This window comes from Rhinolophus sinicus, linkage group LG06, assembly GCF_036562045.2.
Source record: "Rhinolophus sinicus isolate RSC01 linkage group LG06, ASM3656204v1, whole genome shotgun sequence".
Lineage (NCBI taxonomy): Eukaryota > Metazoa > Chordata > Mammalia > Chiroptera > Rhinolophidae > Rhinolophus > Rhinolophus sinicus.
This window is the reverse complement of record NC_133756.1, coordinates 141989729-142016700: the sequence shown is the minus strand read 5'-3', so window position 1 is coordinate 142016700 and position 26972 is coordinate 141989729. Positions and strand designations below refer to the sequence as shown.

The 26972-nt window shown below is 36.4% G+C and overlaps 1 protein-coding gene across 1 annotated transcript in view; it reads left to right on the top strand.

Moving 5' to 3' along the window:
- The window catches only part of LOC109450800 (doublecortin domain-containing protein 1), a 241412-nt gene that overhangs the window by 52260 nt on the left and 162180 nt on the right, over positions 1–26972 (top strand). The window contains exons 6-7 of the mRNA XM_074337083.1: positions 747–952; positions 16000–16093. Coding sequence (XP_074193184.1) covers positions 747–952; positions 16000–16093 — 300 coding nt within the window. The remainder of the gene's footprint in view (positions 1–746; positions 953–15999; positions 16094–26972) is intronic.

The window sequence follows — 26972 nt, the reverse complement described above, 5'->3', positions numbered from 1 at the left end:
ACAGCAACTTAGTATTCAATATAGTACACTTCTATTCTTATCCTTACATTTTCAAAGTCATACATAGTAATTTAGTGTCACTCCCAGTAATATTAGTGGGAGTTTTGCAACTTAAATTCCGGCATACATCTTTGAAGATGTATAAGTAAAAGTAAACTGTTAATGCAAAACTGGTTTTCATTTTTAGTGAAATAGTTTGATTCTCTCACCAATCATGTCCTGGAAGCCACCTTCAATCTTGTTACAGGAGAAGAATTATGTATAAGGTTACTATTTGGAGGTCATCATCTTTAAAGCAACACAGATAATAAATCATATTAAAGAGAGAAAAAAAGGGGTTTCCCAACCTTAAAGAACATGAAAGTTCAAGGGCCATGTTGTTTTATAATAGGCAGAGGACCTTGGGCCCTTTCTATGGACCCTTTCAGCCCAGGGCATCTGATCCGTGATAGAGACATGCTAAGGTGAATTTTAATTAGGACTAAATTGTGGTATTACTCTTTCATACCCTGAACATCTGTTCCCTTCAGAAATGATGATTTATGCAGGCTATCAGAGCAGACAGCTTGCTACAGCTTATGTCACGGTTAGTGGGAAGCTGGTGGTAGCATTTCAGAAAACCAGCATCTAAATGGAGACTGGCCAGTGTATATGATATAGGTAACAGGGGGAGGGGAAGCATGATGTGTCCATTTTTAATTTTGAAGCCAAATATTGACTTGACTTAAAAAAAAATTCTCTTCCAGACCATCTGTTGTTAATGAAGAAAGTAACTTGGACAATGAATGGGCTGATGCTTCCTACTGATGTTCAGAGACAGAAAACTAAGCCTGCTCTTTCGATTCGAATGAAGAAACTTACTGAGAAGGCTTCAGTCCGAATTCTGTTCTTTAAGAATGGCGTGGGGCAAGATGGGCACAAAATTGCAGTGGGAAAGGAAACAATGAAAAAGGTACTTTTGTCTTCAATATTGAAGTATAAATCAAATTTCAAAGTTTTTATGGCTTTTCAAATGTTTTTTTTCTCAATATCAATGTCACTTAATAAATTGAAATATTAATACAGCTTTATTAGAATACAAAAGTTCATCTGTTTAGAAGTATGCTTATTGTACTAATAGCATAAATTACTGTAGTAAAGCAACAGTATTGCAGGAAATTATTTGGCTGACATAGTTGGCCATTCACCTACTAAAAGTTAGGTTTACGTTTGGGAAAACATTCTAGTTGGTTACAATATTTTATAAGATATTTAGATCGAAGCCAATCTAACCTAGCTTCAAAACTCAAATCTCCACTTTTTGACTTAGAATAATAATAAAACCTAGAAGCACCACTCTTTCTCAAAAGAGTAAATCTGAAATAACTGAGATTCCGTTTGAAGTATCCACGTACATGTTTTAAAGCAAATCTAATAGGCTTAAGAAAAATCGTGTACCAATCCAGCAAACTTTAAAAAACAAATAGTAAAGTGTTACTTGTTATATAAGTACAAGTTTTTTTAAAAGGTGCTATCCCTTCCAGATCATCTTTTATATTAAAAAATTTGGAGGAACTAATGGGAATTTGAAAAAAAAACCTTTTTTTACAAATAAGGTTTTTTTTAACCAATCTTAAATCAGCCTGATAATAATAGTAATAATGATAATAACTAACATTTATTAAATAAACATTAGAGAATAAAACATAACTAAACGGTCTAAGTTTTAATTCCGACATCATCATTCACTATCTATGAGACCTTAGACAACTTACCTTCTCTGACCCTCGATTTATTCATCTAAAAAATGGGGATAACAATAGTGTCTACCTCATAGAATTGATGTGAGATTCAGTGTCATATTACGCATGGAGTATAATGCCTCGCACCCAGAAAATTCCCAATAAATATTTGCCATTCTTATCTTTAGGACTTATAAATACATATCTAGTAGAATTTTTTTTTTTTTTTACTAAAGGGAAATATTTATTAAGAAATCAAGACAGGTGTAAATCATTTTGTTATACCAGATTATTTTCAAAATAATTATTGCCTGAAACAGGTAACTAACGCACTAGGTATTAGAAATTTTTATCAAAATGTCCTTTTTCCTCATCTACTTATTTTTGTGGTTGTTTTATAACCACAGCTGGATAAGCACATTTACTGAGAAGCTGGCAAACCAGGTTTTATTTCCTTCTTATCTGCAGATTTGGATTATGAGTAAAGCAAGGGATAATATACACACCGGAGTGAATTGCTAAGGCAAGTTATAACATCTTCCTGGAGATTTTGAAAAATAGAGAAGATGGACAGATCTCTTGAATTGTTAAAATGCAGTCATTTTTGGAGATAGAAGCTAGATTAGATAACCTCTCGAGTTCACTTCAGTTCAGGCTCTAATTCTATGCCTTGGTGGTAAAATTGGGGTAATAGTCACTCTTACAGATTACATGTTCTTAGATGAAAGGTTGAGTGTAAATAAAAATGTCACTGCTAGTTTGCCTTTTGACTATAGAGAGCAATTTATTTAAAACTGGATCAAGGAATTCTTTAGCTTTTTTCTTCTTCTTGCATTTTGTAGAAGTTAAAGAATTTTTACAATTTATAAAACTCAGGATATGGTTCAGTAATAACTGTGATTGTAAATATTTTTCTAATTATCACTTTTAAAAATGAATTAAAGGAGAGGAGGCAACATAATATTGGTCTTGGGTGTCAATAGAACCTTTTGGAGGAGAAAAATAGGGCTAGCTAATTATTATTATTTTAAGCGTTTACTTATTTTAAGTGTGTTTTTCCAGGACCCATCAACTCCAAGTCAAGTTGTTGTTTCAATCTAGTTGTGGAGGGCGCAGCTCACAGTGGCCCATGTGAGGATCGAACCCGTAACCTTGTTAAGAGCACTGAGCTGTAACCAACTGAGCTAACCGGCCTCCCCCCTAGCTAATTATTTTGTAAATAAAAATTTAAATTTTGAAAGCTTTGTTGATAATCACAGGATAATGCCCTACTTATAGATTTAATACCAAATCAGTGATAGGAATAAAAAGGTGGCATATTCATAGGAGAAACACAAATTATTTTCTCTTTTATGATAACACATTAGGAATGTTGAGACAAATACCTATTTTTGTTTTTAGAGAATTTTTATAAGAGTTTATTTGAGCTGAACTTACGGTATATGTTGGGGAGCAAGATCTCAAATTCTCCCTCTAATAGCTATTTTAGATAAAATTTAAAACAGTAATTTAGACTACTTAAAAATTTTGTGTTGCTAAGTAATACAAATCTGAAGTAGAGTGTAAAGAACTGTAATATGGTGAGGGTTATTGCAGTGGGATAAGGGGAGAATTATTGAAGATGGTTGGTAAATAAGGTAATTAAAGCATAAAAGTCCTCTCTGAGCTCAGAACAGAGCCAAGGGGAAATGACTGTATTTCAATCATAAGTGCAAAATCAAAAAGAAATCCATTTATTTTAGGAGGTTAAGTAATTAAGAAGTTTGAAACGATGGCCAAAGTGATATAATTCTTTACTAAACTCTGGCATACCAGAACTATGGGCCCTTCCTTTGAAACTTGAATCAGATGGTCTTAGAATTACTCGGTTTGGTTTTAGTAGTCACCATAACACCTGCCACTGTGGGGTACAGAATAAACACGTATATCCATGGGTTGAAGAAGGTATTGAGGAAAATTTGTGGGCACAGATATAAAGTAAATGGAAAATGAAAATGTCTGCCCTAGAAACAATAACTTTTTAAAGTTAGCATTGTGGTGGATAAATTTTATTTTCACTCAATTATCTCTTAGAGTCATTGTCAGAGACATGGTATTAAACCGTGGGGATTTTTATATTATCCAGGACACCATCTCTTTTATGAGAAATCTTTATTTTTCTTCTCAGCAGTTAATAATATTTATTTGGTTTTTGCTTGGTTTTCTCTGTACTATCACAAATGACATGTGATTTCAATGGTGAAGAAAATAATGAGAAACATAATGAAATGAGTGAAAAAATGAAAAAGACCCCTGTCCTCTCGTTCCAATTCGAACTTGCTCTAATTTATAAAAAGATTCAACTTGTTCCTATGACCTCTGTCCTGGGATCTCCCTTCACTATCAAACTGGCGTTATCTTTCTCTCTCTCCTCTATTGGATCCTTTTCTCTTAGTTCCTTAGTTCCTCTATCTTCATTTATTCTATTGTGCACGTATATTCTAGTGGCTTTGTGAGAAAGAGAACATGGGAGATAAAGTTTTTAAGATTTTGTGAAATGATTCTTTCCTCTAAATATTAAAGACATCGCTCCATTGCTTCTTGCTTCCAGTGTTGCTGTTGAGAAGTCTGGTACCATTCTGATTCCTCACCTTTTGCAGGTGATCTGCTCTTCATTTTCCCTTTCTGAAAACATATAGAATCATCTCTTTGTTCCTGGAGTTGAAAAGTTTTTCCAAGATGTTCTAGATACTCAGGTTGTCTTTTCAGTCAGCAAAGTCTCATACTTCTCTTATGAGAAATTTCGTCCAATTATTTCTTCGACAATTCTTCTTTTTCTGTTCTAATTTCATGGAACTCCCACTTTGATACCTTGGATCTGCTGAACTGAACTTCTAATTTTCTTATCTGGGAGATTTCCTTATCTTTACCTTCAATCCAATTAATTTTTCACTTCTGCTCGCTGGGGTCTCTCTGTTTCTCTAAGCACTTGGTTGTTTTGTTTATTTGGTTTTGGTCTTTCCTGTTACAGGCTTTTCATAGTGATGAGTTAATCCTATTTAAAAGTGAAGAGCTAAAAGCTGATTGAAAAGTTCTTGAGCACAGGTGTGTCTTATTGAGAGCTGGCTTCCATGGGAGGTGGTGGGGGCGCTAATTGTCCCCCTCTTTAGATCTTTTCTTTGGGGCTGATCAGTTTCAGCAGATAGAGTCTGCCAATTGGAGAGTTAGTAGCCAAGCGGAAAAGGAGGCTAAAGTACTTGCAGTATTTAGATTTTCATTCAATTCCCCTCTTTTCAGTAAGATATACTTCCTCACTTTCACATCTGCTTGGCGCCTCCGATTCCAGAGTTCTGGTTTAGCCTCTCCAGAGAACAAATCTGTCTTTCTTTATGATAGCAAAAGTGTAGTTTCCTTGAATGCTTGGTGTTGGAGAAGGGTTCTGTGGTTTAACTGCTTTTTATAAAAATATTCAACTTGTTTTCAGCCCCATTATTTAGAGGTAACTAACTGATGGCTCAAATTTGTGAGCCTTTCTGGGGGCTCTGAAAACCAAAGCAAGTTTATATCTGCTTGCTTAAGTTTCAACAGGTCTGGTCTGTTAAATGTTTACCACTTAATTATCTTTCCTCTGGCTTCCAGAATTTTTGTTACTGGTGTCTCCTTTCTGATTTATTCTCTCTCTCTCTCTCTCTCTCTCTCTCTCTCTCTCTCTCTCTCTCTCTCTCTCTCCCTCAAATGCCAAATGTCAACCATTTATTTCACTTTGATAAAGAGGATTTTTTAAGATAAAAAGATAATTCTAATATCTTCTTCCTACTTCATTGGGTTGTTTTGCTCAGTGTCTTGGGGTACGTACACCCCACTTCAGAAAACATAGTTTCAAGCTACTTGAATGAGAACACAATACTCCCTTTTGTCACCTGCAGGCATCATATACTTATTGCAGGCCAAGGGTCTGCATTGTTTCTCAAAGTAAGGTCCACAGGACACTTGCATTAGAATCTTGTGGGTTATGTGGTCCCACTCCAAGCCTATTGGATTAAGAATCTCCTGAGTGTGGGGCCTGGGAATTTGAATTTCAATAAACATCTCCAGACCTCATCCTGCTAAAGTTTGAGAACTCTTGTTTTGGGTGTTCTGAAAACTTCAAACTTACTAATTCATGGGAATCTTCATAGACTTCTTGTTTGTTCTCCTTTACTTCTTATGTGGTTTTAAGAGAAAGAAAATAAGCTGTGTGACAGAGAAAACAGATTATAAGAAATTAGATCATTGGTTTGTAGATTAGAACTAGTGCAGGGAGTTCAGAAATCAGGAAGAGGAAAAAGTCTACAAATTATCAGGACGGGAGTAGCAACTCTGACTTAGGAAAAATAAATATTCCCTTAATATTGTATGTAAACATATTTCATTTTAATAACTTCCCTGCTATTACTGAATAACCGCGTAAGTATTGAGGGAATTCCTCAAATGTATGACTGTCAAGGTATAAATAAATAATAAACTTTTTCAGATAACCTTTAAACCAGAGGAAAATCTAGGCTTGTATGATGTTTACTGTTTGTTAATTTGAAAAACAACTCAATAAATCTAAACAAACAAAAAAACTTCAAGGAAATTTTCAAGTTTAAGGAAGTCCCAATTCAATTGAAAAAACATACCACATAATATCATGATCGTGGAATGATCACACACAAATCAGTAACTATAACAACAGAGATTTTCCCATTAGTAGGGGTAAAAGAATTTAGAGAACATTTTAAAAGATTCAAAAGGGAGCAACTGGAGTAACAAAATTTGATTAAAGATGCGCAACATGGATTCCGACAGGGGAGGTCACGCATAATTAGTATGTCGGAAGTTCTTTAAAGAGCTTTATATGATGATTGAGGAAAAGCCCATTGATACTATCATTATTTTAAAAAATTAGCCTAGTGTTCATATCAGGGATTGATAGATTAAAAAATATGAAAGCAGATTTTTAAAAAAATATAGACTTTGATCATATGGTTTATTCTCAAGAGGCCATGGATAGCCAATTTAATGTGAATTATAAAATTATGCAATTGGATTAGTTTAGAGTATTATAAGTAATTTTTCAGTAGTCAGAATTTATTTTTTCTTCAATGAAATCTTAAGGAAAAATAATGTGGATTTCCTGAACTGAAATAAAAACAAATGAGAATGTTCAGTCTAAAGATTTACTTTACTGAAGGTAGTTAAAGATAGTCCTTAACATTATGCCTTTTAACTCCCCTAAACAGTTAAGGCATAAACTTGGTATTAAATCTAAAAAGGCAAAATTTGTTTTTGTTTTTTATTAAAATTGTCTTACAGTTTTTATACTTATATATTTTAATACATCTAATTGTTAAGAACATATAACAATACCAGCTAAATTGAAGGGTTTACTAAATTAGTTTCCATACATACCTTCCCATTAAAGTATAGTTGATGAACTTTAACCTCTGGAGATTAGAATCACAGTCTATGAAATCATCTAATCAAGCAACTCAGAAAACTAAGGCTTAGAGAAGCTAACTGCCATATCCAAAGTGGGTGAACTGGAATAGCTAGGACTAGAACCCATTTTCTGACTTCAAAAACAATATATTTTTTTCATTATTTGAGACTGCCCCAAATATACTTTTTCATACATCTTAATTTCTAATGTGTCCTCACTTAAAAATGAGTTAATATAACCATTAAAAAAATACAAGGCATCTCTTTACAGTCAGAATAACTAGTATCAGTCATTCCATTTTAAACAATTGAAACCTGGACAAAATATATGAGACAACTGTTTTTAGATATTAAGCAACCAGAAGCACCAGACCATAATACCTGAGAGAATAGGAAAAGTTGAAATTAGTCCTACAATTTACCCCGTCTTTTACCTGGAGACAATTTTTGGACTTGGTATAGGGAGGCTCCAAGAAAAACACAGTGGTCTACACGGTCTACACAAGCTGAAGAGAATGACATCAAAGTTCTGGGACACTACAATAGCTGGAGTTTGCCATAAAATGCCAAAAATGAGGGAGCTATTTGAAGAATAGTTCCCCAAATTTGCCTAAGGGTCTCTTTGTGTCTTTGGCTAACTATTAAGTTGTTCATGCATAATGTGTATTCCACATGGCCTAGCACAAACAACTACCAGTGAAAGAACAACTGATGGAGGTGTAAAAAAGAAAACTATGAGAATATGCACAGGGTAAGGAGACATTTGTGTTTTGATTAGTCAGAGGGGAGGGGTTTTGTTGAACATGTGAGGATTTCATGAAGATCCTGGAAGAGGTAATCATTATCTAGGAGAAAAGTCAATGCATAGAAACAGATGCCTAAATAGAGTTAACAGTAAAGGACATTTCAAAAGCTATTATAAATATGTTAAATGAATTGAAGAAAATCATGAATATAATGTGAAGAGAAATGGAAACTAAAAATAGAACCAATGGAAGTTCCAGATGTGAAAAATACAATATCTTAAATGAAAAAAATCACTGGATAGGTTATAGAATTATATAGCAGAAATGGTATATTAAAGTATACAGAAGAAAAAGGAAAAGGCTGAAAAAAGCACCAAGTGTCAGTAACTTGTGGGGTTAATATCAAGCAGTCTAATATATGTATAACTGGAGCCCTAGTGAGACTGGGAGAGCATGAATATATTTGCAGAAATGGCCAATATTTTTCCTGAGGTCATGAAAAATATCAACCCACAGAGCCACAAAGCTCAATGGAACCTTAGGAAATGCAACAGAATTAGAATTAGCCAAATTTGGAGGAACTGTACTACCTGATTCCAACATTTGTTATAAAGCTAATGTAATCAAGAAAGGACAATATTGGCATAAGAATTCACGTGAAGACAATAGACAGTTCCAAAACAGACCCACACATATATGGGCAAATTATTTCTGATAATTCAATGGGGTAAAAGATAGTCTTTTTGACAAATATTGCTGAAAATTGGATATCTGGATGGTAAGAAATTACTTTGATCCCTATCTCATACCACCACAAAACTTAAAATTGATTATAGATCTAATTTGTAAAAAAGTAAAACTGTAGTAGTTCTTGGAGAAAATCTTTGCACCCTTTGGGTAGGCAAAGATTTCTTAGGACTAAGAAGTATGAACTTAGTAAAAAACAAAACAAAACAAAACACACACATACACACACTCACACACACACGCACACACACACACAAAATAAAAGTAGTAGTTTTTGGAGAAAATCTTTACATCCTTTGGGTAGGCAAAGATTTCTTAGGACTAAAAAGTATGAACTAAAAACACAAACAAAATTAAATGTACCTTATCCAAATTAAAAAAAAAAAGTTTGCTCTTTAAAAGATATATTAATAAAATGAAAAATTTAGCCAGACTGGGAGTAAATATTCAGAAAATGCACAAGTGATGAAAAATTTGCATTCAGAATGTATAAAGAACTCAGTAAGAAAAGTCAAAAGATTTGAACAGACATTTTACTAAAAAAGACATAGAAATTGACCATAAGCACATAAAAAGATGCTCAACATTATTAATCATCAAAGAAATGCAAATTAAATCCACACTGAGCTACCACTACACATACATTAGAATGGCTAAAATTAAAAAGTGACAATACTAAATATTGGTGAAAATCTGGAACTATTTGAAATCCCAAGTTCAGCTAGTGAGAATGCAAAATGATGCAGCCACTTTGCAAACAAGTTTGTCAATTTCTTATAAGGAAACATACACTTACCACACATTCTAGCAACCCCTTTCTATGTGCAGGTAAGTCCTCACTTTGTGTCGATAGATTCTGGGACTTCAAGAGAAATGATATATGGTGAAACCAATTTTACCATAGGCTAATTGATATAAATAAGACTTTAGTTCCTATGGCATCTCATTAACGTTATAATGAAACAACATTGACCAAAATGATGTTATTTGGGGACCTGCTGTATTTACCCAAGAGAAATAACACATGTCAACACAAAAACTTCTAGATGAACGTTCAGTAGCTTTAGTCATAATAACCCCCAAAAAGTCCATCAACAAGTGAATGGATAAATAAACTGATATATTTGTACCAAAGAATACTGTTCAGCAGTAAGAAGAACAAATATACAGAGGGTGCCACAAAAATGTATATACATTTTAATAAAGGAAAAAACTGTATTAATTGTAATACTCAGTATATGCCGATAACAAAAGATGAATAAAAGTTACACTTCTGCAATTGACAAGAGGTGCTCAAAATGGTCACCATCAGCATCCAGAGACTTCTGATTAAGGTGAACTACTGCTTGAGCATAGATAATATCTCTTAAAATGTGTATACATTTTTTTGGCACCCCTGGTATATTGTGATAAATGGAAGAAGAGAGATATAAAATAGTGCATGCTATATGATTCCATTTGTATGAAACTGTAGGACAGACAAAACTATTATCTACTGACAGAAAGCAATCAGTTGTTGCCTGGGGCGAGGGGTACTGAATAGTGATTGGGAAAGAGCATGGGGAATTTTAGAGAATAATGGAAATAATCTATACCTTGAGTGTGGTGGTAGGTACACAGACACATTTTTCTACATATTTTACATTGAACTGTACACTTAAAATAGATAAAGTTTATTTCATGTAAATTATACATAAAAATATATTTCAAAACAAATAAAAATAACCATATGATTAGAATTATAAAAATGTAAAAGTAATCTGTGCTATTTATTCTTAATAAGAGATCAGTTAAGGATAAAATATCCAAGAAGTATGTATTAATAGATTATTTAGAACATCTCTGGTTATCTACTTCTCATTCACATTTTAATAATAAAATGCCAAAATACCTATATATCAAATTCACAAGAAAAAATTGCTTTTACAAATCATAGTCATGTTCATTACTAGTAAGGGCAAATAACTAGATTTGACGTGCATTCTGTCACCACTTTTATGAGAATAAGACAAATAACAGCCCAGTAAATTTATCTCCAGGATTTATTCAGAAAAATAAATTTAAGCTACTTAATAAGATGGGTACAAGTTTAGCCCAATCTCCTGACATCTTCAGGTTAAAATAATGATCACAATTTTTATTATAAGTCATTATAAAATGTTGGTGTTAGCAGAGAGTTATGCCATGTATATTTCATTATATTTTAATTCTTTGAAAATTTATAATGTATTTGACAGTCTTTCAGTTAGCAGGAAAAAAGTCTGTAAAAACAGATTCCCTTTCTGAAAGTATTCATGATAGGTTGTAGTTCTCTTCTACTGAACAAGTACAATGAATTGCCAAAGGTGAAATATTTTTAGTAATCCAATGAATTAATTTCATAATTATCCATTCATTTTCAGTTTTCAGCTTGCTAAATTTCTTTTAAAATTCTTCTCTGGCTTCTTAATTAAATGGTTTGCTTGTTACGTTTAAATCGTGAATACTGTTGTAAAATACAAATACTCATTGAGTTAACTGAAGCATTGTTTCTCATTTGAGGAACCTGAGCCAAAAACATTTTTTCTTTCTATTCATTAGGATGACTTTAGCTGCAAATAACTGAAAAATCCTGATTTAAACATGCTTAAGCTAAAAGGAAGCAAGAAATCCAAAGACAGGGCAGTTCCAAGCATAGTCTGACAGGATTCCAGTTATGTTCGCTATAATTTTCTGGATTTTATGCTCTTTTATATGTTGGTTCAGGATGGCTGCTGCACAGCCAAGTACAACTTTGTCCAGAGGAAAATCTTTGTCCTGTGACTGAAGAAGCCTTTCCTAGAAGGCCCTTCTCATGTCTCATTGGCCAGATTAGATTATGTGTCCACCCCGAAACTGACAAGGGACATAGGACCGCCATAATTAACTTAGATCAATCAAGATAATTGTAGCCTTCCTTGTATCAAAAGGGGTAAGTGTGAACCCTTAAACAAAATGAGGAGAGCAGGATGAAGTAGAGAATGGATATTGGGAAGGCATCCAAGAGTATTGCTATCAATGTGAACAAGGTTTCTTATTTTATTTCCTAAGGACAGTACAAGATCCGTGCTTTGGTACTAAAAAGAATTAGTTTCATTTGAAAAAAATTTTTTTTCTAGGATTACACATACTTGAGTTCTAGCAGAATTTTATAAAATTAATCGGAAACTTTATTTGCTAGGTTTGTAAGGCTCTCAATAACGATATAAAATGCATGATGAAATGAGTGTAAATTAGATATAATATATATGAACTTTCACTCATTCATTAATTCATGATATTTTAATGTCTGCCAAGCACCTGGATGAGTGGTGAGAGAAACCAGTCATAGTCCTGTTCTCATGGAGCTTTTCGTCTAGTGGTGGAACGAGACGTGTAAAATAGCCCCAGTACTAAATGTGGAGTAGGTGGCACAAGAAAGTGTTCTGAGAAGAGACAAGCAGGGTTTATTTGGGTACATGTCGAGGACACAAGCAGCATGCACAGCATATGAAAAGACTGGCAGTGAACAGGGTGAAGTCCATGAACTGAAAGGTCAGTGTATGAGGAAGAGACAGGCTGGGTAGGACAGTGAGAGATGTTTGCCACCCTCCCACCACCCAAAAAAGTAGTGAGGAATCACGTCAGGAGTAATTAGGAGTAGAAGAGAGTATAACTAGATTTATGTTTTTGGATAGATCACTTTGGTGCTCAATGGCGATCAAATTGGTTGGGCCAGGTAGATGCAGCGAGACTATCAGTTAACTGTTGCCAGAGTCCTGGCGACAGGTGATAATAGCTTGGACGAGGGTGTGGTCATAGACATGGAGAAAGTGGGTGGATTTCTAAGATTTTTAGGGAGATAATAAAAATGAACAAACCTTGATAATAGCTTGGGTACATGAGGTGAGTGACAGTGAGGTGTTGAGGATTTTAAAGATGACGTCGAGGTTGCTAGCTTGCACATCTTGTAGACACAACAAGTTGTGAGTTGCATGTATGTAGGTGGAAGATGAGACATCGGGGCACTGATTAGGTTGCCTTGAAAGAACTTACAGGGAGGCAGAGGGTTAGGACTGCTCTTGAACTCCAGTGAATGAATAGAGGAGGATGAGCCTATGAAAAAGACAGAAAAAGCAGGACAAAAATGAGTGCATTGTTATATTGCAGAATTCAAGGGAACAGAGGGTTTAAAGAAAGAGGAAGTGGTCAAATGTTTTTCAAAGGTCAAAATAAATGAGAATGGAGGAAATGTCCTTTGGATTTGTCAACGTGGTGGTCATTGGTAATCTTTGTGAGAGTTGTTTTAGTAAGATGATACTGAAAACCAGACTGGAGTGGCCTGAGAATGAGAGGGAAGAAAGGAAATAGAAACACAGAGCTAGAGATTTCGCTGTGAAGAGGAGTAGCTAGAGGGAGATGTGGGCTAAGGGAGGATTTAGTAGTTAAATAGGGAAGACTTGATCGTGTTTAAGTGCCAGTGGGAAAAATCTCGCTGTGGAGTAGTTGAATGAATATACATGAGAGAAAAGAACTGATGGATCACATATACTGCTGTCAAAGCTGAGAGCAAACAGAATTGAAAGCATAGGTGGGGTATTGGCCTTAGCTAGGAGCAGGGACTCCTATAATTAGATGAAAAAAAGAAAGGATAGGTGTAGAAGTAAGTAGGCTTGTGGCTCTGGTAGCACGATGACGAGGCTTCACTTTTCTCTGTGATGTAGGAGGTCATACTATCTGCTGAAAATGAAGAGGGAAATAGGGGAGGGGAGGCTGGGTGCAGACAAGCAGAGCACCAATGGTTTGAAACATTCATTGTGGTGAGGGAAGAGAGGTTTGACCAAAGGAGTGAAGTAGAAGTGACGGGGCAGTATTGAGGCAACACGGAGGTTGGTGACCAGTAATGTTGACGTGTTTTCATGTGTGTGAGTTTCTCCAGGAGTACCAGGCTTCTAGGTGTGTGCACAGAGTGGAGAGTAAGGGTCACCCAGAGTGAGGATTTTTGTGGCAAAACTTATCCATGAATGAGAAAGAATGACTGGAGTGAGGAAAGATTGGGCCTTTGAATGTCAGGATCCTCAGGGAGACAGGGTTTGTTTGTTTTGTTTATTCAATAAGAGGCCTGGGGAGAAATTATCTAGAAATAGAGTTGTAAGTAACACCACTTTCCCAAACTTGACATTGTGTGATATGAGGGAATAAAATCCCACCACTTGAGAGGGCTCTGGGGAAATTAGTGAACTTAGGTGAAAGCCCAGTTTCATTTAAAAGACGTGAGGGTCTAGTCAATTTAGGGCATTTTCAGAGTGCACAATGCAGAGGTTTTAGACATAAGTGAAGGAGTGGAGGCCAATGTATGAAGGAAAAGAAAAACTAGAACGTTATGTGAATAATAATGCAGTAGACCAGGAGTAGGCAAACGTTTTCTCTAAAGGGGCAGACAGTAAATATTTTTGGTTTTACGGATCATAAGTTCCCTTGGAACAACTCAACTCTGTTGTTGTAGCGTGAAAATTGCCGTAGAAAATCTGTATGTGAACAGTGTGGCTGTTTTCCAAGAAAATTTTATTTCTGGGTACTAAAATTTCATATCCCATGAAAGTGCGACAAAATATTATTTTGATTTTGATTATCTTTTTAACAATTAAAAGTGTACAAACAATTCTTAGCCCAATTCTTAGACCATACAGAAACAGGCTGTGGCCGGATCGCTGACCCCTGCTGAAGATAGCGTGTGGGAGGTGTCAATTGAAGCTTCCATTCTGAGCGTTGATTCATAGAAACATGTTAAAAGAGGTCAAGCTTCTCTGTCTTTGAGGAGGACGACACTGTTGGATCTGATGGCTTGTAGACTTGGCTCACTTGGCCGGCGGTGATGATGAGCTAATACTCTCTCACCTGGACTGTGGTTGTGGCAAACCAAACCCAGAGGTTGTAGGCTGTGTAACCACACCTCCACCATGGTGGTTATTTCAGAAACCGAAAACTGCACAAGATATGCCGGCAGCAGGAGTGCAAGGTGGAAAGGCTGGTTGTAAGGGGAGGGGGTGAAGGGGTGGATGTGACGCCCCTGGAAACAAATCGATTGAACTAAAAAAGAGTTTGGGGAAAATCGCTCCCCAACAGAGCCTGGTTTTCCAACATGATAGTTTTAAATTTCAGTATCAGAAGGGTTCTCTATAAGCTAACCTGTAAGAAATCAATGAAATGTGAATTTGTAAAAGTAATATTTTATCAAGCTGAACAGGTACAGATTAGTGGAAATGGTAGTTTAATTAACCTTAGCATTACAAGAAGATGGCACCATTAAATATTTTTCATTTGTGAATTATAAGAAAGATCTTGTAAGTAGAGGCTTCATTTCAGGGCTTTTGTTAGAAATTTATATTGATACTAATTCATACCACTGAAAATTTACCCCAAGAAATGATTACTAAAAGTTAGCATTGCTTAAACACTGTAAGGATCTTTCATCCTGAAAGTAGGAGAGAATGACAGTTTTGCTGATGCATTATTAATTTCTTGTATCCGATTTTCTAAATGCCACTTTTTAAACTCATTTAACTCTTAAACCTTGGCTTTCACAAACATTTTTTACTGATGTTTTAGCACAATGAAACGAGGGATCTTTGAGTTAGAAAGCCATGTAGTTTTCTTGACTGATTTTTTTTAAGACTCAAAGGCAGCAATATTTGAAATAATTTTTGAAATCATTGGAATTTTAGTTGAAATAAACAGGACAATCTTTAAATAGCTCATATTTTACTTAGTTTAAATGGTAAATTGATATTTGAACCTTCACTAATAACTAGAGAATATAATTTGTACCAAAAGGCTTTCTTGCACTTTTAAATAATAGATTTGTAATACTTAGAAATGGATAAAAAAAACATACAGAGTAGAAATATCAAGAATGTGGGGAGGGGTGGCTGCTTAGCTCAGTTGGTTAGAGCATGGTGCTAATACCCCAAGGTTGCCAGTTCAATCCCCAAGGTTGCCAGTTCAATCCCTACACGGGCCACTGTGAGCTGCGCTTTCCTTAAAATAAATGAATGAATGGAAAGAAAGAAAGAGAGAGAGAGAGAGAGAGAGAGAGAGAGAGAGAGAGAGAGAAAGAAAAAAATAAGAATGTGGGGAACCTAAGGTGGAGGCTGCATCTGTTTAAGGTCTATGGGACCAACTGTAAATCCTTAATAGCATTCAGAGATGATGGGCTAGGGAAGAATGTGTACTGAATTATCTCCCAAGGATCTCTGTCCTTGAGGGTGGTAGTGGTGGTGTGTATTTAATATAGCCAGAGCTCACTGTGATAAAATTATTTTTTGTTTTTCTTTATTCCTGTGTAGGTTTTAGACGCTTGCACCATAAGAATGAACCTAAATTCACCAGCCAGACATCTTTTTGATTTGTATGGCAGAAACATTAAAGATATTTCAAAAGGTGAGCGGCACAGATTTTGTGAACTATGTGATAATAATATTTCAAAAGGCATTTACATAATTTTGTTTTGACTTTATGCTTTTAAAAGGAAAAAAGATATAAAATTATTTAATTATAACGTGGAAAATATGTCTTTCTTATACAAAGGGAAATCATGAAAGGGCATTAGGATCTTGAGAATCTTTTATTTCAGCATGTTTTAGTCCATTTGGGGTATTATAACACAAATACCAGCCTGAGTGGCTTTAACTACAAACAGAGTTATGGACACTGGGAAATCCAAGATCCAGGTATCAGTAGATTCAACGTCTGATGAAGGCCTGTTTCCTGATTACTAGACGGCTGTCTTCTCACTGTGGTGGGAGGGGCAAGGGTGCTCTCTGGGGTCTCCTGTGTAAGGACACTTATTCCATTGAGGAGGGCTCCACGCTCATGACCTAATCACCTCCAAATACCTCTCATTGAAGATTAGGTTGTTGTTGTTTTTTTTTTAAAGGTTTTTATTAAAATAGGGCTAACATACAATATTATATTAGTTTCAGGTGTACACCATAGTTATTCAATACTTATATACTTATATTACACCATGATAAGTCCAGCAACCATCTGATGCTCTACCACGCTAGCATAATATTATTGACTATATTCCCCATGCTGTACATTGGATCCACGTTTTATACCTGGAAACTTGACCATCTTATTCCCCTTCACCTTTGCCCCACCTTTAAAATTTTTCAATTGCAGTTGACATTTAATATTACTTTATATTAATTTCAGGTGTACAGCATAATGGTTAGACAGTTATATAATTTAAGAAGCGATGCCCCTGACTAGTCTAGTTCCCAGCCAGCCCTATACATAGTTATTACCATATCATTGACTATATTTCCTGTGCTTTACTTTACATCCCCGTGACTATTTTGTAACTGCCAATTTCTGCTTCTTAATCCCTTCATCTTTTTCACCCTGTCCTCCAATCCCTCTCCGGTCTATCACCTCAATAAATCTAGTGCCCCTCTGACACCATACATAGTTATTACAATATTATTGACTATATTTCTTATGCTGTACCCTACATCCCCATAGATACGTGTAACAACCAATTTGTATTTCTTAATCCTTTCCCCTTTTTGCACCCTTACTCCCAACCCCGGTCCCATCTGGCAACCATCCAAATGTTCTCTGTATCTATGAATTTGTTTCTATTTTGTTTGTTTATTTTGTTCTTTAGATTCCACACGTAAGGGAAATCACTTTGTCATTGAGGATTAGGTTTTAACATAAATTTGGGAGGACAAAATATTCAGTGTAGAGCACGGAGCAAGTTTAGGTTTTTGAAAAAAATTGGTGGGTATTTTAATCTTAGTAAGCCATACTTAAGAAACAAAAGCAATTGATACATTTTGCATAATTTAACACACAATTTCTATAGTATACTGCTGTCAAAAGAAAAAATGAGAAATTGTGCTACTGTATGCTCAGACAGAGATTTTAAAATGTTTCGGTTATAATATAATATTGCATGCTAGCTATAATTTAATAAAAATCTTTAAGAAATGTTTTGGTTAACTTCTAGAGGTTTTTCAAAAATTAGGATATGTGCTTTAAAACAATTTTATTGTATGCCTGTCAAAATATGAGACCTCTATTTCTAAAGGCACTGATTTGCTAGTCTCTGAAACCAAAAATACCATGAATTCCAGATTTGAGCTACTATTAAATTGCTATTGGTTGTAATTACTACTATTACGTTACTTTTTTTTTTTAAAAATTGCTTTGTTTTTTTACTTTAGTAGTAATTACTATTATTTTAATAGTGCTACTGTTAGCACTATTAAATGTGCTACCGTTATGGGCCTATCACTTAGTCTAAAACTTAATTCCATATGCCTGAAGAGGGACAAAATATAAAGTGGCTACTTTAACTGCAAGACTAGATCCAGGCAATTCTAAGTGATTTTAGTATGTGGCCATACTGGACATTCCCATTTGTTTCTTTCTCTCTCTTTCTTTCTTTCTTTCTTTCTTTCTTTCTTTCTTTCTTTCTTTCTTTCTTTCTTTCTTTCTTTCTTTCTTTCTTTCTTTCTTTCTTTCTTTCTTTCTTTCTTTCTCTCTACTGCTTTGTTCTCAGTGTCTCTTTTTTGGGGGGGGAGGAGGAACAGGACTTTATTGGGGAACAGTGTGTACTTCCAGGCCTTTTTTCCAAGTCAAGTTGTCCTTTCAATCTTAGTTGTGGAGGGTGCTGTTCAGCTTCAAGTTGTTGTCCTTTCAGTCTTAGTTGTGGAAGGCGCAGCTCAGCTCCAGGTCCAGTTGCCGTTCTCTAGTTTCAGGGGGCGCAGCTGACCATCCCTTGCGGGAGTCGAACCCGCAACCTTGTGGTTGAGAGGATGCACTCCAACCAACTGAGCCATCCGGGAGGCAGCTCAGCTCAAGGTGCCATGTTCAATCCTAGTTGCAGGGGGCGGAGCCCACCATCCCTTGTGGGACTCGAGGAGTTGAACCAGCAACCTTGTGTTTGAGAGCCCACTGGCCCATATCGCCTGAGCCACCGGGCCGGCCCCCCCATTTGTTTCTAATATCCTTGCTTGTACTCTATAAAAGCAAACTTTCCTGTCTTTATCATCCTTAATTAATACTATTGAGTGATCAGTGTGGTATTTTTATATTTATTGTTTATAACTCTTAAGTTTTTTGCTAAGTATTGTATGTGTGTGCATTTAGAAAAATAAATCTATTTTTCTTGATCATTTTTCATACTTGTATTAGATGTGATAATTATCTTTAATTTTATTAGGAATTTTTATTGAAGATTTCAAAGCATTTGTAGACACTTACCCATTATCTAGAAGCATTAGTTATTTGCCTGTAAGACATATGTAACACAAAGAATCCTCTCTTATGTATTTTTTGGCAGAGTGGGAAAAGTATCATTATTAAAGTTGATTTCTTCTTTTTTGCGTTTTTGTCCTCTCCCTCATCATGCTGGCTAAAATTTTCTATGTGATAAACAATATTTTATAATCACTCTTAAGCTTGCATTAATAAAATAAATAACACATTTTCTTAAGACCCCATCTAGCTTTGAATTATTTCCAGCTCACCTATAATTTTAAATTTGAGTACATTGCTAGAATTGAAACTATAAGGAACCCTAGTTAAGATGGAAGATTTATATTTAGAAAGTTGATTTTTCCCCCCTCCCAAATGTGGTGTAGCAGAATTACTTATCAAAATAGAAAATCTCTGACTCTGAGGGGTGATGTTTCATGGATGCCAGAGGCATTCGGATTCATGCCTCATGCTTCACGTGTCCCAGAAGTGTGCTATTATCACATTTTAATGCATGCCTTGCTGTGTGTTTTTGCATACTTATGAAAGCTTATGCCAGCTGAAATTAGTCTGTGCAACTACTAACATGTGGAAGCATAACAAGTTCACTGGACTTAAAATACTTAAAGAAGATAATCCTATTTGAGGAACAGTTTGTAGCACCCTAATCACTTAACATTAGGTTTTTACATTTCTTTTTTCTTTTGTTCATTGGTATGATTTTGTGCATCAAATGATTGAGGTCCCTAAATTTTTATGTTTGATGGTCTTCTGACCATCAACTTGGGAAAGGTCAACTGTTATGTGAAAGTTATCTTTTAATTTAAATAAATAAATGCTAATACTCTGATTTGATATATAACTTTATTTTTTGCTTGCTTGCTTGCTTTGTATCAGATCAGAAAAAACAGAAAAAGTCATTTAAAAATGTCTACTGTTAAGATCATAGCAATTACTTTTTATTTATAAGTACCAAGGACTGAAAGTAACAGATAAACAAAATAAAATATCTTCTTCTATCTGTTGCTGCTTTTTCCCAATTAGATATACTTTCAAGTTTTCCTGGTGTGCTGTGGGAAATGAGCACGTGCCATGACATTAAACGACTTTTACTTCATTGAGTCTAGTAAAACATTTAAAAAACGATAGTACTTGCAAATTGCTTGTACTTTTGGATTTCTAAACCATAGAGGATTTTTAACAAAGAAACGGGGCACGTTCTTTGTTGCGGCTCCTGTATAGATCTATTCTTTTTATAGACAACAACTACCCACTGGGTAAAATCGCCATATTCCTACATATGGTCTGGAGGACATAATATATGCATGAAGAATGCATTTTGCAATTCATGCTCAGTAACGTAACGGTTATGGGAAAAATGGCGGTGAGGAAGACCATTCAAAAATCTATGCACCTTTCTTTGTCTTGTGCACCTGAAACTAATAATAAAAAAAAAATCTATGCACCTTTAAAACCAGAATCCTAACTACAAATAATAATTATTAGCTTAGGAGATAAGGTAAACAGCCTGGGTAGGCACCTCAGAGGGCTGCTTCAGAGGATCTTAAAGCTGCACAAAAACAATAGCGTGTGAGACAATGCGGGTGGGAATCTACAGGAGGTTTCAGCCTGTGGGCCTTCCTTTAAGGATGTCACCGGAGAAGCAAAACTCCCACAGAGTCATGCACGACTGGGAGTACACCTTTCTGGGAAGAGAACCCTAGTGCAGTGGCCAAACTAAGGTCTTTTTCCCTTTCCCGTGTAAGGAAAGAATTCTACTCCTACTCTCTTGGCCTCCTTTGCCTACGAAAAAGCACATATTCACCAACCAAATTTCCATATTGTATTGACGTCATTCTCCTATTTACCAATCACATATGAGCTACTTGGTGTTACAGAAGTGCATAACAGTGGCAGAATACATATAGATAGTGTCAGATTTTGATGGAGTTGTATGATAACACTCTCATTCCTTCTAACATTGCCCAACTTTTTGTTTTCTTAACTTCTTTGCCTTAATTATTACATTATGGTGAACCAGAGGAGTCATTCTCCCATTTAAGGAAACAGATCCTCAGTCCCTTAGGACTTTTATGCAGCTGCTGTTCCAATAACCAAACTCTGCTCCTTGTGGATCCTTCTAGATCATGGATGGTAGTATGAAGTTTACTCTAGAAAACTCTGAAATGAGAATAGTATGTCAATTAAATTGGCTCCAAGGCCATGCTATGGAACACTGAACTTTGACTTCCCATCCCATTTCCCACCCCAAACTATGCCTAGCAACATTGTCCAAAAGAGGTCTATACGAGTGTTCTCTGACAAGTTCTTCACAGATTCTGCAATGAGATTAAATGACAGAATTAATGTATTTCAATCACATAATTCCAATAACATAGAGATACCCTGAATATGAATGTTAACTTGCACATTATCAATTTTTTTGTGAAGAAATTAAATTCAAAGAATAAAAATCCCAAAGAAATTAATATACAAAACTTTTAAGTCCACACAGAAGTGTTTCCAAAATCAAATAATCTTACCTTTGAGTTAAAATCTGATAAAAGTTCAAACTGCTCAAGTTAAAATTCAAAGAAATGAAGTCCTCTCTAATTTTCATTTGTCCCAGTGGCAGCCAGATGGCTTCTGGATGCCTGGTTTGAGCTGGAATTTCTCCAGTAGCTACCGTCTGGGCTCCTGCTGTGGGTGTCATCCCTCAGGACCTCAGAAGTTGAGTTGGGTCTACACCAACTTTATCATGTGCTCCTCTTCCAATTGAACCAAAAGATAATCACAACATTGGCCCCACACCCAGCACATTCACAACAGAAGCCCATCCCCAGTTTCTATCGTGGCCATTCCAAGCGAAATAGTGTTTCCAGGACCCTATATTTGGCGTGATCCAGACCTGCGCGACTATTGTCAAAGACCATAGCAGAGACTAAGGGAAGAAAGGCAAAGAAGAGAAAACATTGTTTATGTCAGTTTCTCCAAGATGCCAGTTGAGTTATGCTGTTGAGCAGGGTCTATGACCTGTGCCATAACTCGGGAAGCAACTCCCACCAAGGCATTAATGATAGCATTATGTATCTATACTATCTTGGGAGAAAATTTGATAAAGTGTTGGTTAAGTGCTCTGATTTTGGAGCCAGCATTCAAATTCCAGTTATGCCACTTATTGTCTGACCTTGGGCTGGTTATTTAGCTTCTCTGAAAGTCAGTTTTTTCATCTGTAAAATAGGGATAATAAGGATGAAATGAGTTGTATGTGAAGTCCTTAGAACAAGTGCCTGACATTTGGTAAGCATTCTATAGGTATTATTATTGCTGTTAGTATTATTATCATTATTCTCAAAGAGGGTACTCAGAGTGTTGCATTCCTACAACATTTGGAAATTTACATTGGTGGTAGACCCAATCATAAAGACTTGTTTGAGATACTGGTTTTTCCCTTTGGAAAGTATTCCAAACACCTTAATGTTCTTTTCCCTATGAGTCCATGTTTCTGGATCCCATGTTGAACCGCCAGGGGGCCCCATCTAGTGGCATATCATCCACCTTGTCTTGGGAGCAGTATTTTCATTCCTGGGTCACAATGGCTGCTATAACAGCCTGTGGTTATGGAATTATTTAGGCCTAAGAAACCTATTCACGGGCACAGCTTCCCCCCTCATCTCCAATCAGTTCCGATTAGAGAATAACTTTCGGTGAATTTCTGAATTGAATAAACTGTCCATGTTGTTGAGGCTCATGTTCTTAGGTGCCCGGTGAAGACCAATTCCAGGGCCATTTCCTCCTGAAGACATGGTCTTTCCTCAGTTTTTGAGAGCTCCTGATCTTGAGTTAATGTTTCTGTCCTCTTGGTCTGCAGTATTTAGGATTTGCCTCTGGGGTTTGCCTCTACTGTACTCCAGTTCCTTTCAGAAAAATTCCCTTCTCTAACATGCTTAGGGCTGCATTGTTTGCTGCAGTGGAGATATTTATTTATTTTCCTTTTACTTTCCCTTTGCTTTCTGGTCCACACTTGTGGTTTTCTAACATATTCCTCTAGATATATATATTTTTTTTTTGCAGGTTCTCTCATAGTGAGAGATCCAAAGTCAATAAGTTCCAAGTTTGTCGATAGCATCCTTTGTTCAAACCAGTCTTATCCATTTTCACCTCCCTGAGTTAAATAATCATACACAGGATGTATTTTCCCACCATCTAACATCTAATTTAGATCTGGACTGCTTGATCTATTCTTGCTCTGCCTGGATCCTCGTGATATAACTCATCTTGCCATTGCCTTTTCTAAATCTTAGGTGCAAAAAGTTTTGGAGTTCACTAAATACTTTTTTTTTGGTATTTTATTCTAATCTTTATATTCTCATATTCCCTCTCTAATTTGTGCATATTTTATGTGCACTCTTTGTATAATTGTCCAATCCTCAAAAAGAGATTCTCCATTTGCTCTTACTATTAATTTATCTGTAACATAAATGTCACCTGTTCACAGTATTCAGGATTCTGGATCCTCTGGGGGATTGTTACGAATTTATTCTCTAATATCTTATTTTTATTCCTGTTAGGTTTCACTGGACCTCAGTTACTCTTTCTGATTTTGTAAGGATTAAAGTATTTTTGCTTTTTTTGTAATAACCTCTTTAAGAGTAATTAGCATTGGATGTATCTCCTGCCATCTTCAGGATCTCAGTTTCTCTTTTTTGTATCTGTCAAGTGTGTATGCTTAGATCAGATGTTTATTCTAAGGAGACCTCTTTTCTCCTCCAGCTAAATAAGCCTGTCTTTAATTTGTTTTCCAGCATACACTGCTCTATTCTCATCATAAGATTGAAACATTTTATTTTATTACATTTTTTAAATTAAAGCATAGTTGACATATAATATTATATGAGTTTTAACAACAGTTATTCAACACTTATATACCTCACTGCAATAAATCTAGTAATCAATCACTGCCACCATACAAAGTTAATACCATATTATTTACCATATTCCCTGTGCTGTACATTACACCCCCGTGGATTATGAATTTTGTACCTCTTATTCCCCTTCATGTTTTTCACGCATCCCCTCACTCATCTCCCCTCTAGCAACCATCAGTTTGTTCTCTATGAATCTGTAAGAGGGAAGCGTATTTTCAAACCACTGTACTTTCTCCTTAATTCCTTCAGCTAATCTGAGTCCTAGTACTTGTAATACTGTCATCAAGTTGTTTCTCTACCTTAACTAATGAAGATGGAGTGTTCTTTTTATAATAAATCTGTGACCTTCTTGTAGGTAAAGCTGCGGTTTGGGTTTCTGAAATTTAGAACCATGGTCAAAATTCATGTGATAAGTCAATTTAGAGTCAACTTGGATTGGTGGAGGTTACTCAGAAAACTTGTGGACAGACTCTGTGAATCTAAGGTTAGCTCCACAATTTCTTGTTGGCTCAGAATGCAGTTTTTACGTAATGAAGACGGGAATTTGAGGCAGGGGATTTAGTGCTGCCTGTCTGGCCTGGTACTAACAATTTAAAGATACTACCTCACGGCAGCACATGTAGAACTTCAGTTTTCATCATACTTCTAAGTCCTGGCCTGAAAATTTGGCTACAAAACACAGAAAAGTAGCAAATGTTGTCCTACCTTTCAATGCCTGGAATGATCTTATGTCAGTCTTGTACTTGCCTACAGTATCAGGTGACGTTCAATGGCATGATTCTGAGTAAGCCGCAGCAGCCTGCAGGTAGGGCAAGCATGACTGGTTAGGGGTGCTAGGGTCTCCTCATCCCTCTTCAGTGTATGAAGCCATCATCCACTCCTCCCTGGCTGGCATTTTCTGGAGGCCAAGGCTATTGGAAGACAATCACAGCTGCATTTAGTTGTTGTGACCCATCAAGCTCAAATTTCTACACAGTCCTGGCCTATTATAAAATTACAGGCCAACCTCCCTATTCTTCATGTACAAGCTCTTGGGAAAAACACAACTTCAAAATGGTCAGTTTATCAACGTGACCCCTTGTAAGCTGCCAGACGCCACTAAAGTTAGAAAGAAACCAACAAAAGACCCACATAGTCCTTGCATATTAAAGCCCCATCAAAGCATGAAGACACCTAGTCAAGGCCCTCCATAAGTCTCCATTTTTTGTGTTATTTGCTCTCCAAAATTACTTGTGTGTCACTTGTGGGAATGTAAAGTGGTGTAGCCAGTTTGGAAACCATGTGGTGGTTCTTCCAAAGGATAAACATAAAGATAAACATAAGGCCCTGTAATTCCACTCCTAGGTATATACCCCAAAGGAATAGAAAACAAATAATAAAACAAGTATATGTACGTGCATTTTATAGCAGCATTATAGGTAATAGCCAAAAGGTAGAAATGAAATGTCTGTGGAAAGGTGAATGTAGAAACACATATTGTCTATACGTACAATGGAATACTATTCAGCCATGAAAAAGAATGAAGTACTGATAATGCTTCAGTGAATCTTGAAAAGAGCTTTGAAAATATTATGCTAAGTGCAAGAAGCCAGATATAAAAGGTGACATATTGTATGATTCCATTTATGTGAAATATGCAAAAGAGATTCCACAGAGACAGAATGCACGTTGGTGTTTGCCAGGGTCTGGGTGGAGAGGGGGCCGAGGAGAAATTGCTTAATATGTAAGGGGTTTTACTTTGGAATGATGGATATATTTTGGAGCTGGATAGAGGTGGTGTGTGGGGGCAGAGCCCCAGAAAGCAGTTTCCAGGCTCTCAGCCTCACATAGACAGGTGCTGGCTCAGGTAGTAAATAGCCATCAACTGTGATTGGATGGCCATCAGCTGTGGCTAGTTGGCTGTCAGCTGTAACCAGTGAGCCATTGGCCACTAATATAACTGCTGTGGCTAGGCTAGCAGGAAGAATGGGGGCTAGCAAGAAGATGGAGGCTGGGCTGGCAAGCGTGGATGGTGGTTTGCGGACAGTGTGGATCCAGCCTCCAGTGAGAGTATAGTGCCGCCAGAGAGAATATAGTGGTATGACTCCCCTACCTATGGCTCCGTGGGTGTTCCTTTTTGGCCTCACCATATCCTGCGTTATGTGGGGAGCGGGACCAGAGACCCCACCTGGCACCCTGCACGACAAATGGCGCAGCGAGCAGGGTACCCCGCATGACATGGTGGTTGTGCATTTGGAATGTACTAAATGCCCCTAAGTTGTTCACTTTAAAATGATTGATTTTATGTTATGTGAATTTTACCTCGATACATTATTTTTTAAGAAAAGAGAACTGGAGTTAAACCGATCTGCCCCAGTCATTCCAGCCAAGGTCATCCTAGATCAGCTGATAGCCAGCTGATTCCAAGACATGTGAGCAAGCCCAGCTGATATCACTAGAACTATCCAGCTAATTTGCAGACTCGTGAGCTCAATAAATGCTGATTGTTGGATGCCACTGAGTTTTGAAGTGGCTGTGCAGCATTATTGTAGCAATAGATACGAAATACAGTTAGCTATTCATACTCATAAATATTATCACGCCTTTATTCACCAGTCAGCTAAATTCTATTCCTACATCTTAATCCTTTATGTTGTCAGAGAGTAATCTTCCTGAAATACGATGTAATTTTTTTCTCAAAACTTTACATATCAGGACATCCTTCATACTCTGTATTCTGACCTTTGAGAGCTTTCATTATGTAGTATTACTCTACCCAATTCAGCTTAATCACCCATATCTCACAACTTCCCAACATGCACTCTGTCACAGCAAGCGCAGTCCCTTCAGTGTCTCAGGCTGTGCAATGTCTCGTGCACTGCCCAGCTTCCTTCCTTTGCTTATGCTATTTTATGCCCACTCAATGATCTTTCCCTTCTCCATCTATTCAAAGGGAAGCAATTGGCATGGCTCAGGATATAGTATATTATTTTATGGTAACAAATGACTCTGGAATGCTCAGTGGCTCGTACAGAGGCCTATTTTCACTCATTGTACATGTCACTGTGGGTTGACTGTACCTGCTCTATCTTATGTCAAAGCAGGTCACATGCCATCTCCTTAATTCAACAGTGTGGGGATGT